The 27,215-nt window shown below is 51.4% G+C and overlaps 2 protein-coding genes across 6 annotated transcripts in view; one reads left to right on the top strand and one right to left on the bottom strand.

Moving 5' to 3' along the window:
* CMTR1 (cap methyltransferase 1) overlaps positions 1-9,282 on the top strand; it is a gene marked incomplete at its 5' end in the record, with an annotated part of 65,443 nt that extends 56,161 nt beyond the window's left edge. For 2 of the 3 annotated variants that reach the window (XM_080665257.1, XM_080665256.1), the window contains 9 exons: positions 39-107; positions 1,022-1,153; positions 2,319-2,441; positions 3,114-3,205; positions 3,994-4,062; positions 5,439-5,486; positions 6,362-6,474; positions 7,072-7,180; positions 7,890-9,282. In XM_080665257.1, coding sequence (XP_080521383.1) covers positions 39-107; positions 1,022-1,153; positions 2,319-2,441; positions 3,114-3,205; positions 3,994-4,062; positions 5,439-5,486; positions 6,362-6,474; positions 7,072-7,180; positions 7,890-8,022 — 888 coding nt within the window. In that variant the 3' untranslated portion in view covers positions 8,023-9,282. Of the gene's footprint in view, positions 1-38; positions 108-1,021; positions 1,154-2,318; positions 2,442-3,113; positions 3,206-3,993; positions 4,063-4,421; positions 5,487-6,361; positions 6,475-7,071; positions 7,181-7,889 lie in introns of all 3 variants that reach the window. The other variant, XR_013960439.1, reaches the window with a different exon arrangement.
* The window catches only part of CCDC167 (coiled-coil domain containing 167), a 31,322-nt gene that overhangs the window by 2,742 nt on the left and 1,365 nt on the right, over positions 1-27,215 (bottom strand). Inside the window, exons 2-5 of one of the 3 annotated variants that reach the window (XR_013960441.1) lie at positions 12,810-12,904; positions 12,565-12,617; positions 11,135-11,307; positions 9,304-9,385 (exon numbers count right to left, since the gene is read on the bottom strand). Coding sequence is in view for 1 of the 3 variants with exons in the window: in XM_080665258.1 (XP_080521384.1) it covers positions 11,204-11,307; positions 12,565-12,617; positions 12,810-12,904 (252 nt within the window). In the remaining 2 variants the exon portion in view is untranslated. Of the gene's footprint in view, positions 1-9,303; positions 9,386-10,980; positions 11,308-12,564; positions 12,618-12,809; positions 12,905-27,215 lie in introns of those variants that run through there. The other 2 variants (XR_013960440.1, XM_080665258.1) reach the window with 2 other exon arrangements.

The raw sequence follows: 27,215 nt of genomic DNA, 5'->3' as shown, positions 1-27,215 counted from the left end.
ACATTTGAAAACCAAAGCTCTCTGCTGCCTGTTTCCAGATCCCGGACCAGGCTCGTGTGGCTCCTTCCTCTTCAGACCCGAAGTCTAAGTTCTTTGAGCTGATCCAGGTAAGTTTGGTGTCTGATGAAAATAAAGTCAGAGAGGCCTGATTTTAGATGTCGGAGGTCTCACTGAGACCCCAGATGCCTGGCCTCCAGAGGTCTGGGCTGAGTGGGAACCTGGGGTGTAGGGTGTTGAGTCCCCGAGAGCCCATCAGGGTCCCTGAAGATTCTTGTCCCTAAGATATGTTGTGCTCAGCATTCCCGCCGCCCAGATGATGGTGCTGGCAAGTATAGGGTCCCGTGAGATTTGCCTGCAGAGGAGAAATGAATTATGGGTTGAACTGGGGCAGGGGAGCTGGGCAGAGGGCTGAGAGGGGCTGCCAGGAGAGGTCTGTAATGGGTCTGGCCTAACCCTAGGCTCCCTGTCCTGTTTCTGATGACCTGGTCCTTGGAATTCTTCTGCCTTTTTTTTTTTCCCCTACCACCAGCTTTTCCCTGGGTTTCATTTGAATCTGGCCCAGGTCATGGGCCATTGTGCTGGTTTCGTGAATGAGGTTGAAGATGGCCTCAAAAGAATAGCATGTGTCCGTTTTTCTGAATGAGTCAGAGAGATCACTTATTTGCTCTCAAATTGAATGCTGGCAAGTCCTTGCCTTCAGCTTTATTGAAAGGGTGACTTTTATATCCTGGTGACATTTCCTTAGAGCTCAGGTAAATCGATCTGTACTTGGAGACTTGGTGTGGTTTCCTTTCCCAGCCTCCCCTAATCGGTCCTAAAGGAACACTCCAGGCAGATGGAATTAACCGCAGTTAGTGCTTGGTTAGGGAGAGCTGGGGTGCAGGGGATGTTTCAGAGAGCATGTGCTTCCTGTCCCTCACCTCTCCCAGCCTGCCCCACGCCTGTACAGGCACCCACACCCATACTGAGCGCCTGTCCCTTCCCCCAACCCAGCCGTGTTTTCTCTGACCCGGGGCTGCAGGGCACTGAGATCGACATCTTCAGCTATAAGCCCACGCTGCTCACCTCCAAAACCTTGGAGAAGATCCGCCCAGTGCTCGACTACCGCTGCATGGTGTCTGGCAGTGAGCAGAAGTTCCTCCTGGGCATGGGGGTAAGTGCAGCAGGCTTCCTGCCCAGCGAGGGCAGGGACTTGCCTCTGGGAATCTGGACAGCTGCCTGCCACTCAGTGCATGTTCTCTTGGTACCAAGGAACCTGGGCTTTAACCCAGGGAAGCTAGTTCATGAAACTTCACTTCCTTTTTTCCTGAGTTAGCCGTTTTCATTCATTCTTTCATTTATTTATGTATTTGCTTATTCATCTCTGCATTGCTAATGGGACACTGCCTCTTTCCTTGTTATATGGAGCTTCCTAAGCTAGTAGGATGGTCAGCAGGCCCATCTGGCTTGAGCCTATGTAGTTCTTTCTTTTTTTGTGTTCATCTTCACCTGAGGATATTTTTCCATTGATTTTTAGAGAGAGTGGGAGGGAGGGGGAAACACAGAGAAACATCCATAAGAGACACATCGATTGTTTGCCTTCCGCAAACCCTGACCAGGGCCAGGGATAGAGCCTACAACCAGGGTATGTGCCCTTGACTGGAATCGAACCCGGGACCCTTCAGTCCATGGGCCGATGCTCTATCCATTGAGCCAAACTGGCCAAGGCTATGTAGTTGTTTCTTTGCAACACCCCCCCCCCCCATGTCATCCCTTCTTGCAAAGACACTACTTGGACTTACCTGGGGGCCTTAGATTTCCCTCAGGTGTGAGCAGGGAAATCTAAGGTGAGCTGAGGGAACTCTTTGGCAGTTCTATATGTTACTTGATTGGGTCAAGTCATCATTGCTTTCTTTCCACTCTGACTTGTCTTTCTATATAATTTTCTCTCTTCTTCCTCACTTACTTTCTCGATGTCCTCTTATACTTTACCTTTTTTTTGGTTACTTTCTTTTCTCCCCTCTGCTGTCTGGACCCTTTACCAAACCCACCTCAGACATATACACTAAGCCCGATCTTCCTTGAGGGCCACTAATCATGGACTTAGGCCTTTTGAATGGTGCCCTTGGTCTGTTCCATACACCAGGACTGAGCCAATCTCTACTTTCTTCTGCTGAGGCTGTGGAGGACACTGTCTTATCACTGAAGTATAACCCACTGATCTAGACATTTTCTTCTGACATCAGCTGTAGCCACCAACTAAAAGCCCTTTTAGAACTGATCCTCTCCTCCTTCCATTTCCATGGTTGCCTGACCCAACCCTTTCTCTCCACCCGTAGAAGTCACAGATCTACACGTGGGATGGCCGCCAGTCAGACCGCTGGGTCAAGCTGGACCTGAAGACAGAGCTGCCCCGGGACACTCTGCTATCTGTGGAGATTGTCCATGAGCTGAAAGGGGAGGTCAGAGGTGGTTCTGCTCATGTGCCCTGGCCCTTCCAGCTAGGAACCTGGGGCACAGCTGAGCCTGGCCTTTCTCCCCAGAGTTAGCGAGGTTATAGTTTCTGTGGTGCTTGACTGTCCCACCCAGGGCGGGGGAAGGCCTGGTGACTACTCCTTCCCCTGAAGCAGTTGGCATAGTATGTTCAGGTAGAAAGGACCGCAGTCTCCATGTGTGAAGGAGGAAACCTCGGTCATCTCTGCATCGAGGCCTGCTGGGCCTGCTGGGTATTTTTTAGCTGCTGATTTAGTTTTTAACCAGGGAACCCTTTGGAAAGAAGCAACTTTCCCATGAGCTTTGGATGTTACAGCATATGGGTGACTTGCAGAATAGTTGTGGGAATAGTTGACAAGGGTGGAAAGCCAGGCCTTTGGCTGGAGCACCATGGTGGCAGCCTCACCGGGTTGAGATTCAAGGGAGTCATCACCCAGAGCCTCAGCTCTCTGTGTGCTCAGGAGTCCAGCCAGTCTGGGCTGAGAATCAACTGGGAGGGAGGCAAAAGAAATACCCTGTGTTTAGAGCTCTCCCCTTCCTTCTCCTCCCCTCCCTCCCCTCCCCGGCTGTAGGCCCAGTGGTGGGCGGAGTGGGCCCCAGGCCAATGCCTGGCAAGGTGGGCATTGTACTTGTCCTTCTAGGGGAAGGCCCAGCGGAAGATCAGTGCCATCCACATCCTCGATGTCCTTGTGCTGAATGGCAGCGACGTGCGGGAGCAGCACTTTAACCAGCGGTCTGACCTGGGCCCTGGGGGAGGGGAGGGAGGTGAGGTGGGCCGGGCACCTCTGTGGCAGCAGTCTCCAGGCCTTGGCCCCTCACCAGGCCTTCTCTGCTTAAGGGCATTCTTAGAGTTCCCTTCTTGCACCCATGGGCTGGTTCCAAGGGCAGGGTGAGAAATGGTGCTGGCACTTCAGAGTTTGCTAGGGCTTGGGCCTTGCTGCTCATAGATACACACACTCCTGTTTTGCTACAACTGTTCAGATCACAGGAGATATTTGTGTTCAGGTTGAAGAAGAGGGTGACCTTATGGGTCTTCTCGGAAGAACATGTCTTATGCCTGGTGGTCCCACTGAAGTTAGTTCATCTGGAGCCCAAACTCCAGAAGCACTTTTGTTGAAAAGGAGGGAGGGACAAAAAGGAGCGACGTCTTGCACCAGAATGCTGATGTCACTCCTGAGTTGGTTTATCTGGCACCTGTGGTTGGGGTGATAGAAAGGACATGTCCAGTTCAGATGACATAGAAGTTCTGGAGGTGGTGCCTGAGCGCAGCTGAAGACACACTTCAGGGAACCAACCAAGATGTAGCGAAATTAGAGCTCAGAATCCAGAGAGAGGGAGAGGGCGTGCAGACAGACGTCAGTGAACAGGGGCAGGGTGAGTTCCTAGGGGACATGAGAGTGGCCTCTCGGAGCAGTTTGCTACGGATTCGGGAGTGTTCTCCACTGGTGCCATGAAAATGCCTTGGTGTGGGGTCCGGCTGGAGGCACCTGGCTTGTGTCTGAGTGATTGTTTGGATTGTAGAATTCAGCTTGCTGAGAAATTTGTGAAAGCCGTTTCCAAGCCTAGTCGGCCTGACATGAATCCCATCAGGTAAGCATATCTCCCTCCTCCCCAAACCTCTTCCTTATTGCTTCTTTCTGGTGATTGCCTCCTTCCCTGTCCTATAGGGGATGGGAAGGCCCAGTGGGGGGGGCCAGGCGAGGTTGGTGTTAGCGATAAGACTACCCTTGATGAGTGCTGTTTGGGGGTGCTAGATAGGTGGCTCCTTCACCCAAGAGTAACTCCCCATCCTGCCTGTCACAGTGAGTGAACCTCCACAAGAGTCATGCTGAGGATTTAGATGTCCTCATTTAAGATGCTCGTGCTTCTGAGCGCTCACACCTCTTGGAGTCACGCATTCACACTTGAGTAGCATTAGTATGTCACCTGGCCTTTTCATTCTTTTCCAGTGAGAAAAGGGTCCAGAAGGAATGGGAGTTTTGAACGTGAAAAAGAGAAGGATGGTTTGAAGGAGTGGGACCCTTACTGCTTGGGAAGAAGGCCAGGGTGTGCTGCCTTGTTAGGTCATGTGAGAGTCCCAGGGTCCAGAGGAGGGTGGGACAGTCAGGGAGCAGACGATGGAGACTGGCTTTTCATTGCTGGGCCAGCGTCTGAAATTGTTACCTCTGGGACTTCATCTGACTAGAGACTGAGATGCCTATTTGTACTTTTATCAAAATCATTATTATTATTTTAAATAAGATTTTACTTAAAATTAAATCCAGTACTGAGAATGTACTTTCTAGATATCCTCTGAAAGTCTAAAAGCAATTTCTTTCTGTGCTTGCACTGTCCTGTCTGCCTGGTCCTGAGGGGCAGCTCCAAGGGACCCTGCCTCTGCTGTTTGTGGCCTGGTTGCTGGGTCTCTGGGGACCTCCCCCAGTGGCAGTTCCCAGGGTGTGTTCAAGGGTCCCCAGAGGTGGAGAGCTGGGCATCAAACAGGAGTCCTGCACCCTGGGTAGGAGTCCCGCTGCCCCGATGTAATAGGCCTGTTAGGACTATTTGGAAGTAACTGCTACAGGAAGGCCTAAATCCCAAGTGGTCAGACGTGGCCGAGCGCCTGCACCTTGGTGTCTAGTCTCTGTAACAGTAATGACAAACTGGGGTGGGATGCGGACAGAGACCTCTTGGTCTGCCAGCCCCTTCCACTCCCTCCCGCCTTCCATAACCATAGTTGCACTCCCCAGTTGCCCTGGGGTGGGCCCGAGAGGATACTGGGCAGCTCTGAAAACTAGGGTTTGTCTGTAGGGTAGCAGTGTGCCACGCTGGGGCAGGGTGCGGGGAGGGAGTCATACCTTGAAGGGTTGGGGGGTGCAGGGCCTGAGGCAGAGGGCAAGGACAGGCACAGCCTCTTGCCTATCAGCTGCTGCTGGACAAGAATGACCTCCCAGGAAGCCTTTGTCCTCTCTCCATCCCTCTACCCTCAGGGTGAAGGAGGTGTACAGGCTGGAGGAAATGGAGAAGATTTTTGTCAGGTGAGTGCCTCAACCAGGATTTGAGGAGTTGAGGTGGGCGCATAGCAGTGGTCAGGATTTGCTCTGTGTTTTGTGGAGATCGGGGTGGGTGGTGAGTTGGCCCTGGCAGCCTGCCTTTACCCCTGCCTGCCTTGCCTCCGGGCAGCGTGGCTCCACTGCAGCCAGGAGCCCGGCTGAGAGCTGATTCAGCACCCTGTCAGGAGGGGAGCCGGCGGGTGTGTCAGGCAGAAATACGGGCTCATTGATGCTGTAATAGTTACGATTGTCCCTGTGAGGGCAGAGCAGCAAGCTGCTTGAAACACCATAAATCCCAGCTCCTGGTGCTGACAGAGAGATCGAGCCTGGAGGAGAGGGGGGCATAACTGCTTCCTTGGATTTTTTTTAGTTGCGGGGGCGGGGGGGGGGGGTGTGGGGGGAAGGAGAGCTCAGACCTGTGGGTCTCTTCCTGGGTGTGCACCTGCTCTAGTGGCTCAGTGCCCTCGTGTTAACTCTTTACTGGCCACAGTGATCACAGTGATGTTATGGGTGGTAGTCAGTAGACCCAGTGGCAGCCGTGGTGTCAGATCTTATCCTTACTGGTGTCACCCTGAAACTCTTCAACAACAGCAATCTATCGGGGGCATCTATCACTCCCCACCTGCCTGTGCTTAGTTGGGAGTTCAGCGCCTAAGCCTGAGCTCCGAACCTAGCACTGGACTCACCTGTAGTGAGGTTTGGAGCAGTTCACTCATGTCTCTGCCTCAGTTTCCTAGTTGAACTAAGATAAACTATTGTGGTTGGTGTGATTTTGATGATTGCAAGAGACTATCGCTGGGGCTTCCTCTCTCTCATGCATACACTCCACTTCCTGCTCGCATGCCTGCTTGGGAAACCAGGTTGGAGATGAAGATCATCAAGGGCTCCAGCGGCACCCCAAAGCTCAGCTACACAGGGCGAGACGACCGGCACTTTGTGCCCACTGGCCTCTACATCGTCAGGACAGTGAACGGTGGGTGATGAGCGACTGTTCCCTGTCCCCGCCTCCCTCAGGGTGATTGGCCCAAATCCTCCCTACACCAGTGCTAGGGGTTCCCTACGAATGTGGGTAGCAGCCAGGCTGGCATTTCTTTGAGGTGCATGGCGGGGGGATTGTGTGCCCTGAGCCTCTTCTGTGGTGGGTCCTAGAGGTTAGGTTTGGGCTGGGAAGAGAGGAGCCCAACTCGTATATGCACGTGGTGTCCTCATGGCAGGAAGAGGGTGTTCTCGGAGGGCCACAGCAGATCCAGAAAGTCCGGCTTGGCCATTTGCATGCCCTGTAGAACCCCCTTCTTCAGGGCCCTCTGGTTGAGTCCTGCTCCCTCTGCCGGGGTCCCACAGATGTTGCCCTGGTGCAGGTTAACAGGCCTGGGTGAGGTTGTTAAGTCTTAGCCCTCCTCTGAAGCCCTTTTGCACTGGAGACGAAGGCTGCGTCCTCACAGGCTGTTCTCTGCCTGCACTTTGGAGAGGGAAGGAAGAACAGAGTGAAGGAGGGCACACCCCTGCGTTGGCTTGCCCTGTTCCCCCTGGATTACTGTGCCCTTCCTGGGCTCTTCCTCTTCCTCCTCAGAGCCCTGGACGATGGGATTCAGCAAAAGCTCTAATAGGAAGTTCTTCTACAACAAGAAAACCAAGAACTCTACCTATGTGCTCCCTGCAGATGCCATTGCCCCATTTCAGTAAGTAGCCTGCCCTGCAGCAGCCCCCCGCACTCCTGTCAGGATGCTAGCCAGTCCTTTGAGGCATAGCCCAGGTTCTGGGATCAACTGCTGCCCATGCAGGGGCTCCCCTGAGCAAGTGCCAGACTCCTCCCTACAGGGGTGTGGAGGGTGGCCCCTCCAGGGAGTGGCTGGGCCTGGGCAGTAAGCTCAGAGAAGAGAGGAATGCCAGGACCTGCTGGATGGTTGGGGGTCCTGGGTTCTGGGAAGGATCCCACTTAGGGCATCTGACCCATGGAGCAGCCACTGCTTCCCTGACTTGCTGACACTGTCCTGGTGGTGCGAACACGCTGAGTACCCACAGCCCTGCCTCTAGTAACTCAGGGTCCCAAATGTCCTTGTCAGGACCCAGTGTCCATTTGCCAGATTGTTGATTATAGGTTTCAACAGCCATTCCGATGGATGCAAATAGCAGCAGCTCTTTATTGGGAAAAGGTGGTTTCCTATGAAGCGAGGAGGAGTGGGAGCCTTCTGGGGTTTTGGCTGCCAAAGGGAAGACCCTCAAGTGGCATCATTGATAGTGATGCCAGGACCTGCTGTGATGGTTGGGGTCCTGGGTGGGGACCTCCCCTCTTAAGAATACTCATCCCCTAAACCAGTTGCCAGGGGTGGGTGGTAATCTCTTGGTCCTGAACTCTGGATATAGCCCTCTGACTTCCTTCCTCCCCAGCATCTGCTACTATGGCCGGCTCTTCTGGGAGTGGGGGGATGGCATCCGTGTACATGACTCCCAGAAGCCCCAGGACCCGGACAAGCTATCCAAGGAGGATGTCCTCTCCTTCATCCAGACGCACAGCGCCTGAGGGCCCGGGGACGCCCACTGCTACTGACCGCCCTGCTGTTCAGAGTTAGGGTGCTCTACCTGGGCCCCTCTCGAAAGGGACAGGGGAGCACAGCCTGGCCATGAGGGGTGGATGGTCTCTTCTCCATCTCCCCTGAAGAGCTCAGTCAGGGGCTGTCAGAGGACACTCACATGTTCCTTCTGGGACATCTTTTAGACTTCCCTTCCCAGAGACCTGCCTCCCCGGCCAGGACTCGGCCTGGAAGACCCTGCTCCTACGTGGTGTGCGGTCAGGCCCAGGGCACATGGGGCTGCGGAGGACGTGTCAGAGCAGCAGGGCTTTGGCTCTGCTGTTCTCTCCTGTATCCTGTAGACTCACTTTTCTGAGTTCTGTGACTGCCCTGAAGGTGGCCATGCGCTAGCTTTGCCCAACTTTTTACTGGGCCAACCCTTAGTGGGTGAGCCCACTGTTGGGAGCTGGCCAGGAGTACCTGCTGTACAAATTAAGGTTTTGTTTCTTTGAACTTGCTCTGTTTTGATGCCAAGTTGGAAAAGATTTTCTTGTCTTGTCCCCCCACCCTGTCTTGGTCTTCCCTGGAGTTCTCAGCCTAGACCTCTGACAGTCCCGCAGGCCGGGAAGGGAGGTGTGGCCCACGTCCCTGACACCACACCAGGATGCAGGTAGCACTGTCTTTGGTAGTGGATGTGACTGCCTCCTGGGGTGATAGAGCCTTCCTGGGCCCCATCCCCTTTTGACCCAAATCTTGGGCAGCTCTAGAAGGGAAGGAAGCATCCTCAAAGCCCTGCCTTTTTCTGTGCCCCAGCAGCAGTCCCCACTGCAACAGAGGGTACCTTATTTGCCACAGCCACCTTGCTACCCTCCCCCCCCTTCTTCCCCATGGGGGTACAGTCACTTTTGCCATTCTATGGTGTTGGCTGAGGGGGAAGAGGGGAAGCTGGGCAGTAGCTTTGGGTGGGGGTGGCACTAGGGGTTTTTAATGGAAAATACCTGCCAGAGATGTTCATACAGGCTCCCCAGGGCCCCATCCCAGTGCTACACTGGTTTCCATGGAGATAGGGCACTGAGGCTCCCTGTCAGGTTGGAATTGGCTCCACCTTGCGGTGGGGGTGTGTCTCCAGCCAACATCCAGCCCTCGTGCTTCCCCCTCTCCCCCAGGTTGGCAGCAGCACTGCTAAAATGTTGTATTTCCACCCAGTTCTGGGCATATGTGTGTCTTGCAAAATCTTGGATCATTAAAGATAAACATATTTTTAATGCCAGTGTGGCTCTGTGCTGGGGCTGCTGCTGTTTGTCCTCGGTGTTTGGTCTGGGACTGGCTTGGATAGAACAGCTTGGGCTGAAGGTGAATGGGGAGGAAGCTGTGCTGGAAGAAGAGAAGAGAGGGTTTGTTTAATCGGAGCCTTGTCCAAGCTCAGGGCTCCCAGAGCTGCTGCTTGCTACCAGAGAGGGGCCCAAGGAAGTCGGGAAATTAGGCAGCTCCTGTTAGAAGCCAGGATGGGAGGATGAATGAACCTACAGCCCAGCAGGGTAGGGAGGCACTTTTCCCCTTACATAAATCACACAGCTCACTCTGGTGGTACTGTGACAATCCAGGATCAGCCTGTGACTAAAATAACAAGAGGTGTCAGACCAATTAGTACCACTAGACCAGAGGAAGGAGGGAGGGAGAGATGGTTTTGCCGACTCCCAGCCAGCATCCCTCCTTCCTGTGCCTGCACTGGGGGCTGTGCTTGGGGTGGGAGACACGCAGGTGCTGAGGGCACCTCCCACTCCGATCCAGGCTAGTTCCTTCCCCAGTCACATCACTGCTGGTTTCCTCTAGAGCAATGGTTCTCAACCTTTCTAATGCCGCGACCCTTTAATACAGTTCCTCATGTTGTGGTGACCCCAACCATAAAATTATTTTCGTTGCTACTTCATAACTGTAATTTTGCTACTGTTATGAATTGTAATGTAAATATCTGTGTTTTCCAGTGGTCTTAGGCTCTACAATGTCACGACCTACAGGTTGAGAACCACTAGCAGGGTCACCTAAGACCATCGGAAAACACAGATATTTACATTACGATTCATAACAGTAGCAAAATTACAGGTATGAAGTAGCAACGAAAATAATTTTATGGTTGGGGGTCACCACAACATGAGGAACTGTATTAAAGGGTCGCGGCATTAGAAAGGTTGAGAACCACTGCTCTAGAGCCTGCCTGCACTTTACTTGGCTCCTTCACCCTGGCCTCACGGTCCTTCCCTGAGTTCCCAGGGCAACTCCTTTCCATGTTTTACTTACCTAATTGGGGTGCTCTCAGCTCCTAAGCCCTTCACCCTTTTGGCTGCCCTGTTCTATCTACCTTGCTCCAGCCTCCCAACACAGCATCCTGGGCCCTGTGCTGGCAGTAGGGTTGGGGGATGTGCTCAGAGGCAGCGTGTGATGTCTGTGTTTGCGGCTCCTGCCTCCCCATCCTGTCAGCCCCACCTCTACCGCTTTTCCCAGCAGACCCCGCCTGATTTACTGCCCACTGTCACCATAAGTCAGTCTGGTCATTACCATGGCTCTTGTTGCCCACTCACTCCGCCAGACCTCGCCAGCCTGGCCTGCCTCTTAAAGACGGATTAACTCCTTGCCTCCGTAGGACTGCCACGCGACCACTTTTAAGTCCCCAGTTGCCTTTCGCTGCATAGGCTACCTTTTCCTGTCATAGTTGCAGGCAGGGCACGACAACGTGTTTGGTGGGGGTGGTGGGCACGTGGCACGATGCCCAAGCCCTGGAAATGGCTCTCAGTGTAGTTCAGGTTTGGGGAGTGCTCCCTGCTGTCTTTATTCCCTACTTAAGTTGAGGGCTCACCTTCACAGCCTCCCTTCTGAGTTCTAAGCCAAGAGCTTTGCCTTGAACATCTCTTCTTCCTTGGTTCCTGCGTACCGCCCCCCCCCCCCCCCAGCTGCAGTCAGACGTGACATTTACTCAGCACACAGCAGCCTGGGTGTTCTTTATTGCCTCTCCCTTGGGCTAAGGGAGGAGCCGGCACAGTCCTGGAGACCAGGAGCGGAGGCAGGAGGGGCTGAGCCAACAGGAAGCCCTGCTCAGTGTCTGGTGGGGTAGAAATGCCCCTGTACCTTGGTCCTCTTGAGGCCTGAAGGGCCTGCTTGGCTGTGACTGGGCTGTTGACTGGAGAAATCGCAGGCTCACATAGGCCAGTAGGCGTAGATGAGGCTCAGGAGGATGAAGATGGCCATGGAGAGCAGCATGTTCTTCCGGTTTTCCTGCCGAAGCAGCTTGAGCTCCTTCTCTGGGAGGAAACGGTGTTGGATAGGTAGCTTAGGCCCATCTGCTATTCTCAGCTGCCTCTACCTCTCCCACAAGTGGGTACACACACTGCTGAGGGCCGAGGTGTTCCCTACCAGCCACTTCTTTTTATCCATGAAAAGGACTCTGTCCTTGATCCTCACAACCTTTGGCTACAGATCCCACCCAGCCTCCAAAAGTCCCAACACAGTGCTACTCAACCATTTCTCTTCAAATGCAGTTGAAGTTGAACGTGGAATGTGTGAGGGGTCACCAAAAGGCCACACGTGAAAGCCAAGCGATGTGGTGGCATGGCGTCACCAGGTGAATCCTCCCTGTCACTGGGTGGGCTTTGTGCCCTCTGCTGGACGCCCAGCCAATGAATGAGGGACACTAAGAGGAAGCAGTTCGTGCCGTGAGGTCGTCAGGCTCACCTCTGGCAGAAGCCAGTCCTACTCTGTAGCCACACCATCTCAGTGGGGATGCTGTGATTTTGTGTGAAAATTGTTAGGGTGGGGGGCACTGATGTCCCGCCTCTGCCTGTGTGAGGGAGTGGGGAGATCCTGCAGATCAGCTCTGGGCAGGCCAGACTGAGCCCAGGCTCAAGTATAGGGGTGTGTGCACATGCACTGCACACACTTGTTTCTTCAAAATCGGTCCCTTTGGAAGGTTCCCTGCCATGTGGACTGTTCTGGGCTGGTTGTAGGCCAGGTTTGGCCCCTCAAGGAGAATAGAACAGACAAGTTGGATGAGCCTCTGCAGATCAGCTTTCTCCTGGCAGGTAGGGGCAGGGTAGCCGAAGGGATGGTGGTGGGCTCAGCAGCTGCCCTCTAGCTCAATGCCCTGCCAGGGTTCTACCTGACTGTGCCCCCAGCACCCAGAAGGTGGCAGCATTGCTCCACTCCAGTAGCCCTTCAGGGCTCCCAAGTTTATCCTTCATGGTCCCCAAGGCCCCGACTCCCATCACAGGGTTTTCCTGGTGGGGGCCGGGGGGAGCAGGGAGGTTGGGAAGGGGGACAGGGAAAACAGCCCTCCCAAGTCTGGGTGGATGTGAGAATCTTTTTCTGGACCTGAACAAAGGAACAGACCTGTTCTTCTTCCAGGCTGCTGGGCTTACAGTGGGTTCCTATAGCCTCCTGGGGGCTGACCCCTCCTGAAGATCCCCCTGGATCCCTGTCACCTTGTGGGCTCCCTGGGCTATCTGTCCCTCTTGATCCTGGGACTAAAGGGCGGGGCTGGTAACGAAAGGGAACTTTCTTACCATAGTTGGAGGCTTTGTTCATCAGGCTGTTTTTCTCCTTCTCCAGAGATTTCCTGTGAGGGGGAAGGAGTTTTGTGGCTCAAGCCCTTTTCCTTCCCACCCGAGGGGCAGCTGGCATTCCAGGGCAAGTTGGACAAGGGCCAAGGTCTCTGTGGCAGGTGGAGGGGTGAATAGAAGCTCAGGGCCAGGGCTCAGGTTAGATATGAGGGGCTGAAGAAGGGCAGGAGGTGGGGCAGGAGCATTACCTGGCCTCTGGGCTCAGCTCCGCCCCATAGAGCCTGGAGTTCACAGCCTCCAGGTCCCTCCGACATTGCAACAGCTTCTCCTCCAGCCCATCGATCTGAAATATAGCACACCAGCCGCTGGAGAAGGCAGCAGAGCCTTTCAACTTCCAAAATAGTCAGGGTTCTGGGATGGGGAGGAGGAAGCCCTGTCATCCCTAACATTTCTATTATGCTGTCCTTGGCCTCCATGTGGTACAGCCTGAACCCCACTGGAAATGGCGGGGGGTGTTGCTCAGGGCCTCACATGGTGTTGCAGACGCCAGCCACTCAAGGGTATCCTGGAATGAAACTAGATGCTTTGGGAAGGCTCGGCCTCTCCAAAGCACCCCACACACGTGAGGGATGGGTGGTAGGAACCTAGGGGCAGAACACAGAGGTATTTTCCCACTGATCGTAAACTAGTCTAAGTTGTAAGAATATATATTTTACCATGAGAACTAATAGAAAATATTGAGTGTAAAAAAAATGCAGCTTAAAAACACTCCTATTTCTTTCTGATTGAGTTCTTGAGGCAAAGTATTGCCCATCATCAAGGTAGCTGTAACCTATGGGGCAAAATTGCTTCTGAAAAGTTGGTTGCCAAAGTTATCAGTTTTCCTATTTGTTTTGGTTATAATTTCAGAGATGTATACTTGATAAAATAAACGCTGGGTCCTGGTATCATGCATTTGGCCTTGAAAGTTCATCTGTGTCCATCTGTCTAAATGGCCACCTCTCTGGGCCTGGGACTGGCTTGCTCTTCTTGAACCACTGCCCTACTGGCAGGAGCCTAGATGGGAAGGTTCAGAGGGCCTGGTAATGCTCAATTTTCCATCCGACTTAACTTTCTCACCACGTCCTTGGGAAGGATAGCAACTATGACCTCTATTTCACAAATGGGAGAAAGGGCCCCCAAACAGAATTCTCTGAGGAGTCAGAGTGAAACATTCCTCCTTCCTTAGTGATCTTAGTCAATTCCCTGCTCCAGTCCCTTTTAGAGTGGCCCCAAAGGGGCGGGAACCAATGATCACAAGTATGAATCCCAAGTCCCAGGCAGGTGGTCTGGGCCAGTGTCGGAGTTGCACTTGAAGTCCCTAGGCCTTCTGCCCCTCTCCCTGGCCAGCACCCATCCTGGGTCAGCATTTCCCTCATCCCAGTGCCTGGCACAGATGATGCACCATCTATCCCCTTCCCTGCAGCCCAGCCTGCTGCCAACTCTGCTTCCGGAAAAAGGGCCCTGTGGGAGGGAGCAACTGCATAGTGTTGAGTTAATTGCCTGGTTAATTGTGTCATTTCTCTGCTAATGGGCACCAAAGGGACGGTTGTCCTGGGAAACAGCCCCAACCAGGAGACAGGGCCTGTGCCTGGGGAGGCCAAAGGCCATCCTAGAATAGGCACTGTAGGGAGATGAGCTCTGGGGAGCCAGGCTCCAGGAACAGCCATGGCTGATGCGATGGGTCAGTGGAACCAGAGCTGGAGCTGAGGAAAGCAGGTACTTCTTCAGGCAGCCATGAGGCCCAGTCTTGATAGCAGCACCCCCAACATAGCCCAGCCCCTCAGGACCCCAAGATTTGCTGTTTCCATTCCATTGTGTAGAAACTCCAATCAGAACACCAAATTCCATGCTGGGTCCCAAACAAAGCTTAATTCTTGAAGCTCTACCTCCTCCATGAGGCCTCTGCTGGAGGGGTACTGCCTCCTGCTCCCAGCAAATTAGTCAGTCAGTCCTCATGAGGCTGAGCATGTGCTATGTCATTCCAACTTTGTGTGTCCAAACCTCCTCTTCCCAAATGCTGGGAGCCCTGAGGGCAGAGGGTGTAAACTTGCAGTTCGGGGTTCAAGTCTAGCCCAGATGGACCCATTGCACTCATGTATGTGGTTGCCTGGCCCCTAGGGCTGACTTTGTAGCTCCTGCCCTAGAAGCATGTTGGCCATTTGTCTCCTTTGTGACCACAGGCCTGGCCCACTGCAGTCTTTGTAGCCATGGAGTAGGGTTGAGCATGGCTGGGCCCAGGAGCTGGGACGGATTTAGGCCTCATGTAGCAATGGTCTCTGAAAGCCTCCACTTGTGCCATAGAAGCTGGAAGAAGTTAGGAGAAGCAACTATCATGCACATAGATATGGCCTTTGTGGATCACCTAGTGCAGTATTAGTCCTTGGTTAGATTTCTTCCTGCCACCCCCTGGGCCAGACCATGGTTTGCATGTCATTCTGGGAAGGAAAAGTTTGGGGATTTCCATCCCTAAACGCTTCTAGAAGCTACCAGGTGTCCAAACAAGTGCTAACTGGCCCGGACCAAGGCCAGGAACTCATGCTAAGCAAAATCTTTAAATTGAGGTTGGCAAACTATAAGTGGCCAAGCCAATCTGCCGTTGCGCTCCGGGCAGGGCCTGTGGAGCTGGCAGTCAGAGGCCTTTATCTGAACAAGCCCAATTTCTCTGCAGTTCCACTGAATATCCCCACTTTCATTTACTACTTTTTAATGAGGCTTAAACAGACTAACACAAATCAAAGTTTTAGGGACTCAAGTTCTAACCTCCCTCTATGAATATTTATGTCCGGCTGACAGCTCGTTCTGACTCCCTTCTAAATAGCAAGTTCCCCTTCTTTGTAACCCAGCTGCTGGATGTGGGCTGAGTGAGGGGAGGCCGAGGCTGTCAGGCAGCTGGCTGGCTCCTAGAAGGCCACTAACCCATCCGCAGGTGATTCTGCTGGCAGCCCCCCTGCAGCACTTGCTGAAGCAGAAGCTGGCTCTCGGGCAGCTGTAATAATGGGTGCAGAGATTCCAGGTCACCTCAGGCTGCAGAGAAGGCAGGGAGGGAGGCTCAGGATGCATCTGGGGTCAGGAGTGGTGGCTAAAGAGGAGAGCTGACAAGATGGGCCCAGAAATGGGGGAGAAAATTAAGAAAGTGGGCCTTAAAGAAGACCCTAGTTAGATTTTCAGTCAACTCTCAATAACATGCACTTGGATTATGCTCTTTGCAGAGTTCCCTGCAAATCTGCAGTCCTTAGCTTTCTTTCTGCCGGCAGGCTGAAGGCAAGAGAGAAGATAGCAAGGCTCAGGAGAGAAGACACAGGGGTTATGACCAGAATAGGGAGACAAATGGCAAGAAGATTCTAGAAACTAAGAGTCAAAGCTGGGCAAGCAGTTGGAAGCTCAAGTGCCTAGAAACCAGAAATTGTGGCTCCTGAAAAGTGTGGTCACACGGAGTGGGGCCTGTACCCAGGTGCCTCAGCTTGTCGCTCGCTTGCCATATTCCTTAATCCTATCTTTATAGAACAAAGCTGTTTCATATTTCCAAGGATGTGAGGCAATACATGTAAGGTACTTGAACAGTACTCAACGCACATAGTAGTTCAGGAAGTGTTTGCTGCCATTATCATCAGAGAAGTTTTCACTGGATCTTTGGGGAATAAAAAGAAAAGTTAATCTGTGGCAAGAGTAAGAGAAGGAGCTAGATGTGTGTGGGGGGCTGATGGACAAATCTGCCCTGGCCACTGGCTGGTAGCAGTGGGAAGAGGAACCCCTCTGGCTGGATATGGCCATCCTCTGAGTCAGGGGGAAGTTCAGCAGGGATGGAGACTGCAGCGTAGACCATCAGGATAGCAAGGCCTCCACAGGCCAGCCCATTCAGCTGGCTCAGGACATGCATACTCGGAACCTCGTGACTGGCCTGGGGAGAAGCTGGGCTGGGGCCCTGGAGCCAGCACCAGGTGATAGAGGCTGGGCCTGGTGGAACCCAAGTATGACAGGCCTACAGCAGTGGCTAAGGGCAGAAGAGACTCATGTGGTCTGGGCACTCTGGGGAGACATGGAATGGCAGGAGGAGCCTCAGTTCACCCACACCATGGCTCTATGGGGTCAGGTATTCAGCTGGGAGCAGGAATGCGAAGCCCCAGGACTAACGGAGAAAGAGGCCCCATCATAAGAGATCCAACCAACACTAGTGGGGAGAGTTACACACTGGAGGCCATGGAAGCTCCCAGGACTCTTGCCCAACATGCTGGATAGCAGGATAATTAGCAGGAGGAGTGTGGCGGGCCCAAGACTGGCTCCAGTGCTGGGATTTTCCTGGAGCTGTAGGTGGGTAGCAATGCTGGCTATGACTGTCACAGGCAAAGTGGTTGCAGCCAAGGTGGGGACTGAGACAGGGAACTCATTCAGACAGTGCAGGGGTGGGGAGTAGATGCCCCTGATGTACAATAACATTAAGAAGTGTCCATACATTACATTTATATTCAGAAGACCAAGTGCCCGTTTTTATACAGAAAAATGAACACTTTAAGTCACTAAGATGACAGCAGGTGCAGCATAGCTGCAAAGGAACCCAAGGAAGTAAAAAAGGCAGTGGTGTGAGCTCCCTACAAGTTAGCAAACTGTGCCTGGTAGGTGTTGTGGAAACTCATATGCAAGCAGTTAAAGGTATGCAGGGTGTCCTGGTGGGTAAGTCTGTAATTTGACCTGAGACCAGCAGTGGCTAAAACCTGCCCCCGGGACTGCTGGCCTGAGCCTAGACAGGGAAGATGCAAAGCCATGAGGAGAGGAGGAGAAAGGAGGGAAAACAAGGTCTATAAGGTAGGAAGTGGGAAGGAGCATTCCTCAAGGAGGGAGCTGATGATCTAGAGGAGGCCCAGAGCCAGGAGCCAGGAAGTCTGTACTGTAATGGGAAAGGCCCATGAGTAATTCTGCCACAGAACCACTGCCTTCCTATCCAAACACAGACTGGGGACTGGGTGGCTGGGAGTGAGCAGAGGAGCAGGCTCAGTGAGAAGTATGAGGCCAAAGATCCTCCACAGATGCAGGGATGTTTCCTGCAGAAGAATGTCAAGATCTGAAGTCAGTCCAGCAGTCAAGGTCACCATGGGCTGTGACCCCAGCGAAGTGTGGCCATTGCTCCTGCTGGCAGATGCCAAGGAAAAAAAGCGCTATTCATTTTCAGTCGTCAGGGGCAGGGACTCTCCTGGTGGCCTTCGAGGCCCCTCCTTCAGATGTAGCTCCGAGTGCTGTGTGCTCCATGGAGCTCCGATGACAGCTCAGTAACCCCGAGCAGCTAAGCAAAATCCCCTCTGCCATCTGACTTGGGGAATAACACCTTATTCTCAGAGCTTTAGGGAAGTCTCCCTGGGGTCCTATATGCCATAAAACCACTGTGTTAAGAGAAACTGTAAAATTCGTCTCAAATCCCCGTGAGGCATCTTTTCAGGAGTATGGAGCCTCCTGGAATTAAAGTCCTCAATGAGACCTCTTTGGGGGCAAGAAACATGAGTGCCAGCTCACACACAAACTGCCCAGCACACTGGTCGGGTCAGGCCCCATGGGGCCAGCTCCAGGCCATAGGCTGTGCTCCATTACGGAAGCTTCCCCTCCTGAAGGTGGCTAACTGGTGCCCCCTGATCATCTTGACAGCCTGGGAGGGGTTCCCTGCCTGCTCCCTAAGTTGCCACTGTTTAGGGCCAGACTTTATTCTGGGAAAGGGAAGAGGCACCCTCAGGGCTTGGCACTGGTCACTGCTTTCTAGTTCAGGAAGTCATTTCCGGTCTTGCTGGCCTTGCTCTCAGGAGCTTCCAACCAGTGAGTGAGAAAAGTGGCTGGGAATGAGTTAACCCCAGGAGCCAGGCAGTGGTTACAGGGCACATCCTGCACCTGCCTGGCCAGGTCCTTGCTGGGCACCAACCCTACTAAACAGCATGTTGCTGGGGTATCTGAGCCCAACTCAAATCACCAAGTTTTGTGTGTCTAGATGGCACAGAAGGAGTCAAGGCTGCCTCAGGGAGGCCAACGGTCCACACACACTAACCCACAACAACCCAGGAGCAGCCACCACTGCAGCATGCGCCATGTGCCAGGCACTTTGTGCTCCTCTCAAGCCCCTCGTGGGATGCTCACAATAACCCCGAATGAGCAGCTTTATTAGTATCCACATTTGCAGCTGAGGAAACTCAGGCCATGGAAATGAAGTCATCTGCCAGGCTCACACAGCCAGTCCATGGGAGAGCCAGGCAGTCCGAGTCTGGGCTGCTAGCCACCAGCCTACAAGAAAGCCCTAAGCCACCAGCCCTGAGCCACTTTTAGCTCCTCGTGCAACCTCCACTCCTTACACCCTGGGCTAGACAGTTGGTGGGCAGCTTCATATATGCTACCCAAGGTCAACATCAACTCTACAAGGAAGGGACTGCCGCATTTTAGAGAGAAGCAAACACCCGGCACAGAGATTTTAAGCAACCAGCCCAAGGTTATGTGATTGGGAAGTGGTAGAAGTGGGGTCGGGAATCTGAGTTTTTCTGCTCCAGAGCGCTTGCTTCTTCTTTAAAACCCCTCATGAAGACATTCATGACGTCCTGGTCCAAGTCCGTCTAAGCTTGCGATCTGGCCTCAACAGATTCTCTACTCTGAATAAACGTGTCCAGGGCTTTGCTGGTCTCTGTCCACATAACAGATATGCTCTGTGAGGGAAGAACCTGACTGAAATCCATTTGCTTGGAGACAGTGAGACGGGAGCTGAGCATCTGTCCTCATGAAGGCAATTACCCTCCAACTCCCGGCTGCAACACCCTAGGCACCCTCCCCGAAACTGTGTAAACTGCCAAAGCACCTTCCCAAATCCACAAAAACAGATCCAGTTTGCCCACTTCCACCTTTCCAGTGCGCAGATGATGTTTTACTGAGTTGTACACTTGAAACCTATATGGTTTTCTTAACCAATGCCACCCAAATTCAATTTAAAAACAAAAAAACCGCCATAGCCGGTTTGGCTCAGTGGATAGAGCGTTGGCCTGAGGACTGAAGGGTCCCAGGTTCGATTCCAGTCAAGGGTGTGTACCTTGGTTGCGGGCACATCCCCAATAGGGAGTGTGTAGGAGGCAGCTGATCGATGTTTCTCTCTCATTGATGTTTCTGACTCTCTATCCCCCTCTCTTCCTCTCTGTAAAAAATCAATAAAATATATTTGAAACAAAAAAAACAGACCCAGTTTGGAGAAGGAAAAGGTGGGCTAGTGGGCCTGATGTGCCCTTCCTTCCCCAATAGGCATCAAAGTCTTTCCTTTCACGTGTTAATTCACAGCTGAGAATGGGGTCAGCTGTCCCAGCTCCAGCTCCAGTCCCCGCAGCCTGGGAGCTGGGTTTCTGGAGATCCACCCATGTTCAGCCGGGGAGGCCCGGGTGTTTATTATAATGGGCAAAGAAGCTGCACCACCTGCCCAGATGGTCTCTGGCAAGAGCACTGGGGCTTTCCATCTGGGGCCTTCAGGCCACACAGCCAAGTCACATGGGGGTCACAGGTCTCAATTTTTCCAGTGAGTGGCTTCAACCCCCAAAAGACTGATTACTCTGGCACTACTTAAGGGGCGTTTTTCTATGGAGGAGGCTCCTAGGGCTCTGTGGGGGCAGAAAAACCTCCACCCATGGCTCCGCAAAGATCAGGCCCTGTGAGAAGCTCCTCTCCGGGGCCGAGCCGATGAAGACAGGCAACCTTTCCAATTTTTAATCAATGAACAATTTTCAGGAGAAGCAGAGCACACAGGGGCTTGTTTCTCGGGAGAGTCACCCTGGCCCTGGGTCAGGAACGCGAGGGGCCCTGCTGAAGCCCACACAGCTCCCGAGACCTTCGTGTGCGGAGAGCTGCGAGGAGAGACGCGCCACTCTCTGCCTGCAGCCTTCATCTGTCCCTGGCCAGAACGTTGTTTGGAGTTTGTTTTCTCTTCTTTCCCCAAATATATTTTTTGATAAATTAGCAAAAACTTCTTCATCGCTGAAAGGCTGAAAGCATTTTTCAAGAACTGGCATCTACCCTGCGCCTTATGAATTCATTAATTAAGATGCTGGCAAACAGCCACTCCACACATGCTGACATCCAGCCGTGTTAGGTAATGAGGTTTTAGTCTCCTGACCCCCGTCAAGTGGAGCGGAGCCAGACACAGGCTGCCGAGAGAAATCACCTGCCCACTGCTGACCTGTCGCTTGCGCCTGGCAGCAGGTGAGGCTCATTTAATGGTCAGCGGCCCTTGAACAATCTCCACATGTTGCAAGCCTTTCTCTCAGCCCCTGGCTGGGCAGTACCCAACTGCCTGCTCCACTGTGGCCTCCTAACCTCTGACTAGCAAACCACTCAAATGGACTCAGGTATCTGAGACAAGGGTTCAAGTGCCTCCTCCAGCCACTCAAGCCAATTCGGTAGATATTTATTGCTTGTAGCCCTTGTCTCAGAAAATTGGTAGGCTCCGTCAGCCTTGTGCACAGCCAGCTCCAGAACTGAGACTGACTTCATCCACACTTAGTGCTTCTCCCCCTCCCTCCCTTCAGGGAGCTTACAGCAGGACTGACATTAAACAAATAATTGTAAGTGTCAAGGCTCCTTTCCTCTGGCGCTTATCCTGTCTAGGCCATTTTCTCCTCTCAACCTACCACCTCACCTGAATTGTCACTGATCTGGGGCCTCTTTTTCTGATAAGGATTCCAGTAAATTTTAAACGACTACCATTAACTTTTATTCCCTACAGTAGATACTATTAGTTGGCCAACACAGCATCGATTACCAACCCCCTTCTTTGTCTGACTCCATTACAGAAGTTAGAAAAGATCAACAGATGCTTTACCTGCCTCACTGCAGCTAGGCGTGGTCCTGACCCAGTTCTGGCCAATAAGATGTTCCAGAAGTCTGCTAAGAGACTCTGGGGAGGGCATATGTTTTGCTTATAAAAGGCACAGTGTTGTAGTTCCTTTCTCCTTCATTATTTGAAGTTGGATATGATGACTGGAAATTGAGCAGCTATCTTGTGACTATGAAGAAACAGCTAAGAGAAAGCAGAAATACCAGCCCTGACATAGCTGCGCTTTAGAACCAATGCCACCAATCTCCAAATTTTCTGTATTGGGGGGGAAAGCATACTCCTATTTGTTTAGGCCAAGGGCCATTGGATATACATAACATTATTTGTGGGCCATTCAAAATTATCAACTTAAAAATTAGCCTGCTATATTTGGTCAATCATTTAATTAACTCACCCCTAATGCCTTGGCAGGACCAGATCAAATGATTTCATGGGCCTTATACAGCCCTCGGGCCAGACATTCCCTTATCCTGGTTTGGTCACTTGAGGTTAGTTTTCTGTAACCTGTAGCCAAAAGCTTTACAAACTGATATGTTTTTGTGCTAGGGAACAGATCCAACCAAGTATTTCCTTTAAGATGTCAACTAAGACACTGCACATCTGTTAAGACAACTGGCTGCTGAAACATCTCAAGACATTTAGTTGAAAGGTCCAGTTTTGAAAGAAAAGCACAAGGACCAAGTAACAGCTCATTACTACCAGAGATTTAAAAACAAACAGGTTTTACACCAGCCAAAATCCTATCACTTTATACTGAAATGCAACCCTTTCCTCAGCAAGAACCCGCCTATCAGTTTTGACTGAAATACAACTCTCCCCTCTTCCCACAGAGCATTAAAATCAGTACCAGAGAATGGTGATTTCTCATCTGAACTGTAATTCTTTCTTGCTATTCAGAATGAACTCTCAGAACTCATAGCCAGTTTTTTCCAAGTCTGAAATCTCACAAGGTGGCAAATGAGTTGGATAAAAAGGTCTCATGAGTAGCCATGAGTGGGGGAGGCGAGGAGGTGCCTTGGTTGTCCTGGGAGGTGACTGCCCCGTACAGTTGGCCCGAGCCAGCCCTCGGGGTGAGTGCTGCCTGCTCAGTAATTGCTTCATTACAAGTGGAGACTGTTTGCAGGTGCTGAGATCACTCACTTGTGGGGGTTTTATTGCCCTCGTCAGATTAACAAACATTTCTGATTAAATCACCACTTCATTGGCTCTAAGCACACAACTTTTAATGAGGACAATATCTATTGCTACTGAGCATCAGTGCACATTCAATACTCAGACCCGCTGGGGGCAATGGACGAACAAGGTGAGGAGACAGTCAGATGCCAAGCTTTTTCTAAGGTGCACGGTTACAGATCTCAAATATTAGAATATCCAAGCAAAAAGTAACCTTAGAGATCAAGATGGCAAATGTAAATATCTATATTGGTATTGACAGGTAAAAAAAATATTGGCAAATGTGACTGGTATAAGGTGGTATTAGAACCCCCTACCCCCAAATTCAAAGCATTTTTAAAACCATGTCAGCCAAACAAAAGACATCTGTCATCTGTATTTGACCATAGTGAGTCTGTAACCCCTGGTGAAGTTACCGATGAGAAAACTAAAGTCCAAACAAGGGGGTTGACTTAGCCATGATAAAAAACATGCACAAGAACCACAAAGGCTGTTAATACAGAACACTGCTTATTGATAATAACACTGCCAGGCATCTGTTAGGCACTTTAAATAGATTTTCTCATTTAATCCTCAAAACCACACTGTAGGTAAGTTGCAATCTGTGTAGACTGTGGGATGTCACTAAAACATTGGTCGCCAACCGGTGGTCCGTGAGGTCCGAAAGGTTGGCGACCGCTGCACTAAAACACTCTAGCTCCTTCCTCCAAAGCAATCAAGCTGTAGTTGGGCATGTGGCCTCCTAGCTGATGAATGTATTTCCCAGCCTGCCCCTGCAGTTAGGTGAGGCCTCGCGTCTTAGCTTGCATCTTGGCCAATGGGAAGTGGGCACTTTAGGCCCAGGACTCTTTAAGACAGCGGGTGTGCTTCTCCATTCTCTTTCCCAGCCAGTGGGTGTGGCCTGGTTTCATTCATGAGGTTACAACAAGGACCTAGGGCAGGGGTGGGCAAACTTTTTGACTCGAGGGCCACAATGGGTTCTTAAACTGGACCGGAGGGCCGGGACAAAAGCATGGATGGAGTGTTTGTGTGAACTAATATAAATTCAAAGTAAAGGAGTGGAGGGGAGAGCAAGAGAACCCTCCGCTCTTTCGGCTCTGCGAGCCGGATAGAACAGCCAAACGGGCCGGATCCGGCCTGCGGGCTGTAGTTTGCCCACGGCTGACCTAGGGGGAAGACAGAGCCACAAGATGGAAAGTATACAGCAGAACCACTACTGTCCTAGTATTCTAGACCAGGGGTTGGCAAACTATAGCCTGTGGACCTGTTTTGTAAATAAAGTTTTATTGGAACATAGCCACACCCATTAATTTACATACTGTCTATGGCTGCTTTTGTGCTAAGACAGTCTATCTGAGTACAACTGATGGATGTTATTTGTGGTAGTTATGTTCTATAAAGCTGCCACCAAAAATGAATGAGCAAATACTGAACCAGGTTAGGTTCCTGTGAGCCTCCGGTCACAACATTATTATCAACCAATCAATAAAAAACCTTGTTTTGTGTGTATTTCTGTTTAAAAAGGCCTACTGTCATATATATTCTTGATTCATTAACATTGAACTCACAGTCAACAACACTATAACTCAGACCTGAACAAAATAACACATACACGTTATCTGTAAGGCACATGAAGCCTTCTTGCACTTTGGAAAACTAGACAGCACTACACGTGAAGGCATTTTAAACAGCAAAATCACCAGCAAGAAGCACAAAATTATAAAAAATGTGGCACTAAATAGACCACAAAAAGGACACTTGTTTACTATATAAGAACTGAAATAAGGCCTGGCTGGTGTGATTCAGTGGTTGAGCATCGACCTATAAACCAGGAGGTCATGGTTTGATTCCGTCAGGGCACATGCCTGGGCTGCGGGCTTGATTCCCAGTGTGGGATCTCTCTCATCATTGATGTTTCTATCTCTCTCTCCCTCTCTGAAATCAATAAAATTGTATTTTTAAAAAAGAAAAAGAACTAAAATAAGAAGGCAGAACATTGCCTTGTTCAAACTTAGTGGGATCTGTAGGCCCCCAGTGACTACAATTTTTTTTGTTAATCCTCACCTGAGGATACTTTTTCCACTGTTTTTAGAGAGAGTGGGAGGAACGGAGTAGGAGAGTGGAAGGGAGGGAGGGAGAGAAACATCGGTGTGAGAGACTCATTGATTGGTTGGTTGCCTTCAGCACCTGCCCTGACTGGGGCTGGGGATTGAACCTGCAACCCAGGTATATGCCCTTGACCAGGAATTGAACCCATGACCCTTTGGATGCTGTAACCACTGAACACCACCAGCCAGTGTTCAACTTTTTTACTGCTTTGAGTTTGTGACTTACTGCAAAAGCACTCCAAGTATTGATTTGGGGGTTACAAATACATTTTAAGTAGGCAAATTCACAAATACAGACTCCATGAATAATGAGGATCAACTGTAGTTGCAACAGAGACCATATGGCTAACAAATCCAAAAATATTTACTATCTGAACCTTAGAAACAATGTCCGCCCATCCCTGCTCTAGCATGTTAGAAAAAAAAACTTTTCTTGTTCTTGAAACCACTGACTTTTGGGGTTTCTGTTATAGCAGCTTACCATGTCCTAATACAGACTATAAAGTCTATGCTCTTCCCACTACACAGTGCTTTCTCATTTGACCATCTATTATTCTCTTTCAGAAGGAGATTGCTATTTCCATCAACCTTTTTTTTTCTACCAAGTAGGCTGATATTTCTCAAGGGGTGGTACTAAAACCTCCTGCTTCAGCATGGTGTGTGTAGCTTGTTAAAAGCATATGACTTGGCCCTGGCCGGGGTAGCTCATTTAGTTAGAGCATTGTCCCAATATTCCAAGGTTGTGGGTTCCCCCAGTCAGGACACATACAACAATTAACCAATGATTATATAAATAAGTGGAACAACAAATCAATGTTTCTCTCTCAAATCAATCAATAGAAAAACCCAAATTATTTGTTAAAAATACCACTCCCCAACCCCCCAACACACACACACACACACACACACAAGTCCTATTGAATTACTCCAGGCAGGGGAGAATTCAACCCTCCATTGTAAAAAGCTCTACAAATGATTCTTAATGCAGCCTTAAATTTGAGAAGCGCTGAACTGATAGTAAGTTCAAGAAGACTATTACCCTATCTCTGTCTTTTTTAATCCTAACCGGAGAACATGTTTTCTTAATTGATTTTGAGAGAGAGAGAGAGAGAGAGAGAGAGAGAAGAAAGAGAAAATTTGCTGTGAGACAGGAACATCGATTGGTTGGCTCCCAAGATGCCTGACCAAGGATGGAACCTCTGGGAGATGACCTAAGGAAACTGTAGCCTCTGGGAGGTGACCTAAGGGGACTGTAGCCTCTGGGAGGTGACCTAAGGGGACTGTAGCCTCTGGGAGGTGACCTAAGGGGGCTGTAACCACTGGGAGGTGACCTAAGGGGGCTGTATCCTCTGGGAGATGACCTAAGGGGGCTGTATCCTCTGGGAGATGACCTAAGGGGACTGTAACCACTGGGAGGTGACCTAAGGGGGCTGTATCCTCTGGGAGATGACCTAAGGGGACTGTAACCACTGGGAGGTGACCTAAGGGGGCTGTATCCTCTGGGAGATGACCTAAGGGGACTGTATCCTCTGGGAGATGACCTAAGGGAGCTGTAACCTCTGGGCGGTGACCTAAGGGAGCTGTAACCACTGGGAGATGACCTAAGGGAGCTGTAACCACTGGGCGGTGACCTAAGGGAGCTATATCCTCTGGGAGATGACCTAAGGGGGCTGTATCCTCTGGGAGATGACCTAAGGGGGCTGTATCCTCTGGGAGATGACCTAAGGGGGCTGTATCCTCTGGGAGATGACCTAAGGGGGCTGTATCCTCTGGGAGATGACCTAAGGGGGCTGTATCCTCTGGGAGATGACCTAAGGGAGCTGTATCCTCTGGGAGATGACCTAAGGGGGCTGTATCCTCTGGGAGATGACCTAAGGGGACTGTATCCTCTGGGAGATGACCTAAGGGAGCTGTAACCACTGGGAGGTGACCTAAGGGAGCTGTATCCTCTGGGAGATGACCTAAGGGGGCTGTATCCTCTGGGAGATTACCTAAGGGGGCTGTATCCTCTGGGAGATTACCTAAGGGAGCTGTAACCACTGGGCGGTGACCTAAGGGAGCTATATCCTCTGGGAGATGACCTAAGGGGGCTGTATCCTCTGGGAGATGACCTAAGGGGGCTGTATCCTCTGGGAGATGACCTAAGGGAGCTGTAACCTCTGGGAGATGACCTAAGGGGGCTGTATCCTCTGGGAGATGACCTAAGGGAGCTGTATCCTCTGGGAGATGACCTAAGGGGGCTGTATCCTCTGGGAGATGACCTAAGGGAGCTGTATCCTCTGGGAGATGACCTAAGGGGGCTGTATCCTCTGGGAGATTACCTAAGGGGGCTGTAACCACTGGGCGGTGACCTAAGGGGGCTGTATCCTCTGGGAGATGACCTAAGGGAGCTGTAACCACTGGGAGATGACCTAAGGGAGCTGTAACCACTGGGCGGTGACCTAAGGGAGCTATATCCTCTGGGAGATGACCTAAGGGGGCTATATCCTCTGGGAGAT

Source organism: Plecotus auritus, assembly GCF_963455305.1.
Source record: "Plecotus auritus genome assembly, chromosome: 4".
In the NCBI taxonomy this organism is placed as follows: Eukaryota; Metazoa; Chordata; class Mammalia; order Chiroptera; family Vespertilionidae; genus Plecotus; species Plecotus auritus.
This window is presented reverse-complemented; position numbering and strand designations above follow the sequence as displayed.